Source organism: Phaseolus vulgaris, chromosome 3, assembly GCF_000499845.2.
Source record: "Phaseolus vulgaris cultivar G19833 chromosome 3, P. vulgaris v2.0, whole genome shotgun sequence".
Lineage (NCBI taxonomy): Eukaryota > Viridiplantae > Streptophyta > Magnoliopsida > Fabales > Fabaceae > Phaseolus > Phaseolus vulgaris.
Window position 1 is genome coordinate 41,910,135 of NC_023757.2, and position 9,302 is coordinate 41,919,436.

The 9,302-nt window shown below is 28.3% G+C and overlaps 1 protein-coding gene across 1 annotated transcript; it reads left to right on the forward strand.

The window, feature by feature from the left end:
* Positions 1 to 6,983: 6,983 nt before the first annotated feature.
* LOC137807817 (uncharacterized) lies at positions 6,984 to 8,344 on the forward strand. Its single transcript, XM_068608628.1, has 2 exons — positions 6,984 to 7,753; positions 7,928 to 8,344. Exons 1-2 carry the CDS (start codon positions 7,148 to 7,150, stop codon positions 8,081 to 8,083), a joined length of 762 nt encoding a protein of 253 aa, XP_068464729.1. The 5' UTR covers positions 6,984 to 7,147; the 3' UTR covers positions 8,084 to 8,344.
* The last annotated feature ends 958 nt before the right edge of the window (positions 8,345 to 9,302 follow it).

Genomic DNA, 9,302 nt, shown 5'->3' on the forward strand with positions numbered 1-9,302 from the left:
TTTATTTTATGATGTCATAAACAAAGATTTTATCTTTAAAAAATAAAATATATTTTTATAATAAATATTAAAATTTATGTTGAAAATAATCATGACATTTTTATCTTTATATAATTTAAAGTCAATATAAATAATTGTATTCATAATGTGCTAATATATTTGATCACTAATCTTTCTATAGATGTAAAATAATAAATAATGTAATTACAAAATAAAATATTTATATATATATAATAATCTTATTAAATAATATTTTAAAATAATATATATATATATATATCATTATTCTTAAAGTAACTATAAAAATTATAGTTCATAATAAATTAAAAATTAAAAAGGTTATAAATATTTATCTTATTTATAAAAATAGTAATTATATTGCCTTGTTGAATAATGTACTTAAAAGTAAACTAATTGTTTCAATTACCATTTTCTATTTTTAATCAAATTATGTATAGTTAATAATATGATAGAAAAAAAAAATACTGACAAAGATTTAAAAGTAGCACAACATTTATTGGACTAAAATGAGAAAATACAATTATTATATTAACTTAAAGCATATATTCAACCAATTATTTTATATCAGTTTTAGATTATACAAGGACATAAAAACAAAACAATAATAATGATTTTCTAATAATTTCTTAAAAAACTATTACGTTTTCTGTAAACTAACAATAAGAAAATATCACATTGATCATGCACAAAAGTTAGACTCTTAATTGTAATTTTGATATTTAACTGCGAATTTGGAAGGAGTATAGTATACTTCGTGTTCAACTTTTATCAACCTCATATTTTTTTAATTACCACGCGTGTAAATCAATTAACATAAAGTTAGTTCATCTTAATTATTCATTTGAAGTTTTAATGCATTAAATACTTAAAGGAAGTGGCTTATCATCTCTATCAAAAAATAATAATTAATTTGTGAATATTTAATAATTTATTTTAGTAATGGTATTTCTTAAATAGGTAAAACTATTGGAAAAAAAAGTAAACTTCTCAATTTAAGCGAATAAGTGGTATATGTAACAACACTTTTTTTTAAAAAGCAGAAAGCATTTTTCCCCACAACCCACACGATCACTTTCTTCTTCTTTCTTCTTCTTTCTTCTTCTTTATTCTTCTTTTTTTCAAAATCACTTTCTCTCATTCTACCAACTTCTCTCCTCTCCCTTCTCTCTTAATTTCTCACTTCATACCTCATCTATTTTAGAATCTCATCATACCACGTTGTAGCTGGCGAGTTAAGGAACATTTCTACCCGATCAGATTTTTAAACAGAGTAATTTCATTTTTACTCTAAATCTCATTTGTTATCTGTTTTTCCTTAGGATTTAGTCATCAATATTGATGGGTTCAGTTGAGAAGTTTAACCCTCTCAACTTATTCTACTATATACTGAATTTTTGTTTTGTTTGGATAATTTGCATTAGGCCCGTAAATATTGAAATTTATCCAGACTGTGGGAAATAAAATTCTAAAAGTTGTTTGGAAAGCAAACAATTGAGGTAAAGGAAGCTAAATTTATTTTTTAATAGCACCCTAGGATAGAAGATCTTAATGCGGAAGGGACGTGGTACCAATATTCAATTTTTCTTGCAGGGATGTTGTGTGTTTATATATTGGATTGTTTGTTTGTATATTATTTAAGTTTGTAAAAATATTATATTTTGATAATTTAGTATTAAAGTGTTATCTTTTTATGTCAAATAGACTTTTGAATATTGTGGATCACTTTTTGAATGATATTGTATGACAGAATGGTATGGAATTGAATTCATACATTTGGGATAATGTATGGACTGATGTTTGTTGTGTATTAACTATTGATGCATATGTGGTAACAGAGATCTCCGAGCTTCACTGATGATCTAAGTCACATAGACTAAGATATCAGGTGGTGAGAAGCTGATTGGGGAGTTCATGCACACCGTGACATATGAGATGCACGGCTTGGGTTGTATTGAACTTACTCTGATCCTTTCTGTTGGATTCGCTGGTAATCTTTGGATCAGGTGTTAATCTCTGGTAGGACTTACTTAATACGGGTCTTCCGGAAGACGTTTGTTGAATATTCTGGATGTGTAGATCCATGTGAAATTTATGTGATGGTTTATTGTTGAGATTTGAAGAAATTTGAGAAATTGATCATGTAATTTGGTTTTCTCTTTTGATTTAATTGTGTATATTATAAAATTATATTTTCACTAGCTTATCTTTGTTTTTCTTGTTGTGTTTGAACTGCGATGACTGTACTATGTACACGAGCAGATGACCATACATGTGCAAGAGAGTTTTAGACATTTCAAAGTTTTATTTTGAGCTGTGGATATGTAAATATTTGTATTTCTATAAATCCTAATCATGTATTAGGAATGTTTTGAAAAATTCAAAGTTTGTATAGAAACTAGTAGAACTTTTAATAGTTATATGTAAATTATGGAGTGTTACAGTATAACTGAGATTTATAAATATTTTATCATTTAAGTATGAAATTTATAAATAAATAAAATTAATTATTTAAATTTTGTTTTATAAAAATCATGACACCAGTACTACTTCCTCTTTCTCTTTTCTATCTTCTTTTTAGATTTTTGAAAATTTTGTTCATCCTTACATATATCAGAGTTTGTGATAACAAGTATTTTGTTTTAGAATTTGACGCTTTTGTGTGATAGAAGAAGTTGGAAATTTGATATTAAATCTAAACAAGTTTTAAGTTTTAATAAGTAAGATGAGTTATTTATGTTTTGATAGTAGGTAGGGTATATAATATGGATGTGAATGTATCACAATTATTTTAATTTATATGCTGGATTTATGTTTTTGTTTGGAAATATATTTAAATATTTTCAACAGAGTATAATCTTATTTGAGTTTTTGGTTAATAGATATTTTTTATATTACTTTGGATTCAATATTCATGGTTGAGATATTGAGATGGGGAATAAATTTTTACATGTTAAATTATAAAGATTGTTAAACTGTGTTTTAAATATCAAATTTTATGAGAATAGTCATTTTTCCCTAGTTAATATGGAGTGCAACTTACATTTGTGTAAATTATAGTATCTTTTAAGTTGTATTTTGTAAAATTTTGAAGGATATTTTTGTTAATTTTTTCTCAAACGACAGTTTTTCACTCAAGCAAAAATAAAGCATAAAATCAATATTTGCTCCCTACTTCAATTTTGCTCAAGCTAAGATTTTTTCTCTCAAGGAAGAAAATTTATTTTGTTTATTTATTTCTCTCTTGAATTAATTTGAATGTGATGTTAATTATATTTGTAAATGGAATATTAATATTAATTATATATATTTAAGAGTTATGTTTGTGTGATGAGTTTCATATGATGAATTATTAATATTGTTATTTTCAATGATGGAATATTATGTGTGAAATTTGTAGGTTGCGTATTAAATTAAAATTTTGTATAAGATATTCTGACTCTACTGATATTGGACTCATATAGAGAAAAATATTATGTGGTGAGAGTCGAAAAATATTCCCATGACCTAGTCTATAGTGTGAAAAGAAATTGTGTCTTGTAGGTCATATGAATTTGTATTAGATTGTGTTTCTACTATGTAATCTTATCATGATGACAACTTAATGAAAGTAGTATAACATGTGCAAATATTTGAGTTTAATTCAATGCACGTGTTTTCCAATACTATAATCAAATGAATCAAATGTCTGTGATTTATTTATTATATGAGAGATAACCAATTGAGTTGAGAGTTAGACACCTAATTTTAATATATGTTTAATGAATCAAATTTGAATGATTTGTATAAATTATGATTTTTTAAGTATATAATTTAATATATGTATATATGTGAACTTTTAAAATATTAGCTTACTATTTTTATTTTTAGTGTGTTTATGTGATTGTTGTAAGAAATTTCTCAATAAAAAAAGATATATATATATATATATATTAATTTGATAAATTTTTTTTTTTTTTAAAGTGTAATGTAATAGGATTGCGTGATGTTACAAAACATACACTCTTCAATAAATTAATATATTTTTTAATTAAAATAATAATATTTTAATTATAATTATTATTTTTAAAAACAGATTCACAATAAACTCTTGAATTGATCTTACCTAAATTCTTTTGAATAGTAGGTTAAATAAAAAGAGTTTAAATTATTCTAGGATAAGTTACTATTATTTTCAGCTTTCTCCATTCATGGTAGGGTTATGACTATTTGAAAAATAATAATACCTTTATACTAATTATTAGTTATTTTTGTTTAAGGTATTTTTTTCAAATCAAATGAACAAAATAAAATAATTGATATAAATTTTTTAACAATTGAATAATATTTTAAAGTTTGAATTTATAAATGTTTATATTTTTTGTTAGACTTAACTATAATGTTAAAAGTATTATTAAAAAAAAATACAAAAATATGGAGACTAGACCAAAACTCATATGTTAACAAAAACGATACATAGGTAGATTATACCTATTCATAAAAATTATAAAAAAACTAGATGATAATCTATTATACAAATAAAAAGATTATCTATTAATAAATTTTAAATTAGTCAAAGCACACACACATTCTCTTCAAAAAAATATGAGTAACCCTAAACATTTCCCACAGTAATTAAGACAAGTATTTCATCGATTACGAAACATTCAAAGAACATTAGTCCTAACAATAAACCCAAACCAAAGTAAAATCACATTTATGCCAAGCCATGTCATTTATATATTGTGACTTAACTTCTAGTTTTTTTTAAAAAATATTTTTCTTGTACTAATATTTATAGTATAATTTTATTTAAATTATATTTGAAGGAAGTATTTATTTAAGTACATACTTTAAAGAATGATTTTCAAATTTTATTTTATTTTTATTGATGAATGTCTTAAATACTCACAAGTATAAACAGATTGTTTCAAGTATATATCCTTATAACGGAAAAAAAATAACCGCTAAATATTTTTTAAGTGGGTAGTCAATATATATAATTACACAATTTTTTTTACACTTCTTAGTTCCTTCTAATTCCACTTTATCAATTTTGTTCAAATATTTTGACGAAGAGCCATCTATAGTAAGTCCACTCAATTAATTTTTAGCAATTATCTTGATGAAAACTTGACATTTTAAATTTTTTTATTTACATATAAATTAAAAAAGAAATTATGAAAAAAATAACTTAATATCTTTTTCAGAAATTAGTTAATTCATGAATTAATTTTAGTTTATATAAAATTTTATGTTATTTTTTTATTTCTCCTAAATGGGATTATAAAAATGTTTCTCCAAGTACTGATACCTAAATATGCCATCAGTCTACATTAAACTTACATGATATTAAGATCTTGCATGATCTGTTATATATATATATATGGAAGTAAACTTTCAACTTAAAAGAATAAGTTGTGCATTTCCCTTTTTTTTAAGAATATTCCTTATATAGTTTGAGAAATAATTTTCTATATGAAAATTTATAAAAAAAAATGTAAAACACTTTATATCAACATAAATCTTTTAGGTAAAACACTAAATTATTAAAAAAATAAACCAAATAAAAGATACAACTCCAACATTTACTACACACATCCTATTTCAAAAAACATAATCACCAGTATAATCCAATTACAACAATACAATCCACTAAAACCATATACTAAGATCATTGAGTTTATATAAATGCTTTACACAATATTATTTTCACTTGTGTACTTTTCATATCAAATATTTTAATAATATATTCTCACTTCCAACACTTCTATTCATTTGTCCATAAATATACAACTTACAATTTTTTTTTTCAAAAGTTATAATTTAAAAAAAAAATAAAAAAAATTATTATAGTTCTAAACTAACCAAAATTATTTTTAAAGATAAAAATTTCTATAGAAACAATAAACATATCCGTGCAATAAAATCTAAAGACAGATGTCAACATTTTAATACTAGAAGAGAAACTTACTCTTATAAAAATTTCAACGGAACAATTATGCTCTATTCGAAATAATTTTATATAATTGAGAAAATAATATGAATATTATTTAGAAAGTTAAAGTGAAGGGAAAATAAAAATAAATAATAAACTAATTATATATCTAATTTATATGGATAAAAGTTAACTTAAAATTTAATATTTACTGGTGAAAATAGTCTCATTAAAAATTAACTGTATATATTTTTTGACAAGCATATATTCTTTCAACTAAAATAATTCTAATAAGGTTCACTATTTGTAGAATAAAAGTTATAACTTCTATAGTTAATTTAAATAAATAGATCTATGATAATGGTTAATTTAAAATAAATCAAGCTTACAAGACACGTTGTTGAAATTAAGTATAAAAAAGTAGTTAGCACTGTATATTTAAGATCTTTGTGGTTTAATGTTGTGTTTATTTGACTGTAAATTCAGTTGACAGTGATGTAGAGTGATTAGAGATTGGGTGGGTAGTTTGGATCCGCTGATATTTTAGAGGAGACATGTTCATAATTTTCATGATTTTCAAATGACAATTACGCATTTTCCTTCCGCTTCAGCCTTTTACCAACAAAGACCCAACAAAACTTGTGACCCCATCGCTCACATGTGTGTGCTATGACTACTACCCGTCTCCAAAACAAACCCGAATAACATTCAATATATTTGATTTTTCAATATACCTTACGCAAAACTACAAAATTTGAAACATCGTAACGTTAACAAAGCAACCATAGAAGCAAGAATAAACCAATTCTTAGCACGAGAAAGTTCAAAATCACAATCAACAACAATAATACCAATAATCTACTATTGTGTACTCCTGACCAACCCTACCCTACCCTACCACTCCCCCAATACAACACCCATTCTCATACGTAAGATCCTCGGCGTATCCGGTCAACGGTCAACAATTCTCCATTCTCAATGGGTCCTACTCGCCCCATGGCGCGTGAGGGAATTAAACAGCACTTCAAGTGTTCATCTTACCACACAAGTCCCCATCTAGTGTACAGTAGTTGTTGGGATGAAGAAGCAAACGCCTATTACAATAGACACTTCTCTCTTTCTCTCTCAAAACAAAACAAAACCAAACCAAACCCAAAGCCAAAATTTTTCACTTTCCAGTTTCCATCTTCTCCCTTCCAACACCCTTCCAGCATGGCACACCACCCTTCCCAACGTCGGAACTTGGAAGCTCCACAATCCAAACTTACATCCCCAAACCCAGATCTCATCCAAACCTATAAACCCTCTTTCCTGGTAAAACACATGTCAAGCCTAAACTTGGCTCCAACCCACAAAACCCATCCACCCCACAAACACTCTCCTCTTGTCGTCCCAGAGAAAGAGAGTGCTGTTGCTGTGGCTGTGAAGAGAACCCACAAAGAGAAGCCCCAAAGGAGTCGTTTGGAATTGGAAAGGAGGAAGCTTGGTGATCCTAACGACAAGGGTGTAGTCGAGGATGTTAAGGTTGAAAAGGAGAAACCTGGGAATCCTTGTTTGGAGAAACCTGGGAAACCTTGTTTGGAAAAACATGATGGTGTTGAGAGAATGTCTGTGGCTCCGGGTGGCGGTGGGGGTAGAAGGAGATCCTTCTGTGGGTCACAGACTGATTTAAGAGATGTCTTTGCAATCAATGGAGCGAAAATGGTTTCGGTTGACATGCCACCGTTTATGCAGATCCACGCTGTGAATTGTGCCAGAAAAGCTTTGGATAGCATGGAGAAGTTCACATCCAAGACCCTTGCACTCTCCCTCAAGAAGGTACAATTCTAACAAAACAACCTTATTCGGTTTTAGTTTTGCTGGATTAATTAATTTGTTCTGCGTGCTAAGAGTTTTACTAGCAAGTAATTAAGTCGTTGCGGTGTTTCAAAATTTGGGTGTGTGGTTGATTGGTCGGTCAATGAATTTTGGTTGGGTGATTGCGATTTGCAGGAATTTGACGGGGTGTATGGGCCGGCATGGCACTGTATTGTGGGGACTAGTTTTGGGTCTTTTGTGACCCATTCCGTTGGAGGGTTTCTATATTTCTCCATGGATCAAAAACTATACATTCTCTTATTTAAAACCGCAGTACAAAAAGCAGGTTGAAGGAGGTGAATTCTGCAATGGTCAGAATAATTTTTGGATACACTTATGTTACAAAGAAAAGGTTTGGAGTAACAGCAACAGCTTCTGTACATTGCTCCAGCTTCTAAAGATGATAATGCCGCATAACAAATGGAAGAGAAGAAACCGTGAGCCCTTAACGTGGTTGTGTATCTACATGTGTATCTATCTTTTTGACTGAAATCAATTTCGGTTGTACAATTATTAAAATTCTAATTTTTAAATTATTTAATACTTTTCTAATTGTATCTAATGCTACAAAGTATGCGGACATTTGATATTCTTCCAAATTGTTTGAATGAAGTTGAAATAGTTGGTAGGAGAAGATTAGCAATATGAGGAGTAGGAAAAATATGGGAATAGAGTGTCCCAAGCAATGAATGCAGTGATGTGTTAACCTAGTTATCAAATAACATGGTGTGTGTGTACCAATGTGACAAAGAAGAAAAGGGTAATAGGTGGGGGATATGGGATCTGATCAGGAATTTTGAAAGGGCACGGAAGGGGCTGTTAGTATTCTCACGTCGTTCTCGCTCACTACTTCTTGCCTGCAAAATTTGCGCAATCATTCAATTGTGTCACGTATATTTGGGGTCCATGCCATTAAATTTTTGGTATGAGTCCCCATTCTCATTCTTGTCTCTTTCTTATTTCTCCAGCTACAACTTCTTAAACCTTTGATAGAGAGAATTTGAACCCGTCTTTCAGTGCTTAGGATAACTAAAATCTATTCAAATATTACATTACATTGATCCGAATAACCAGGAAATTGTTGGCAGAAGTGGTTAGTGGGGTATGCTACTTTCATAAATGTGTCTATGGCCTTAATTAAAGTGATTCCCGTGGATGCTATTAATTTGACGAATGGTTTGAGATGGATCAAGAGTGATCTCACACTAGCAATAGAGTCTTTGAAAACCAAACAAGAACTGTACTTGAACCCAAACTTTTGGCATGGTTTGGGGAAGAAATTGTATTATAAAGCAGAAGGGGGGTTGCAATTGTACTTTGTAGCTTAGTGAAAAGTGGAAAGCCTACCCTATTTTGTATGATGAAGTTTATGGAGAAGGAGGACAATCTAAAAAGGTCTCCCAGATCTCTAAATGTTTGTGTACCTTGTTTCACTTTTGTGATTCCGTTTTGTTTACTACTCATTATTATATTATCCAAAGTACCTTGGCACTTCCTCCATGAATTATAA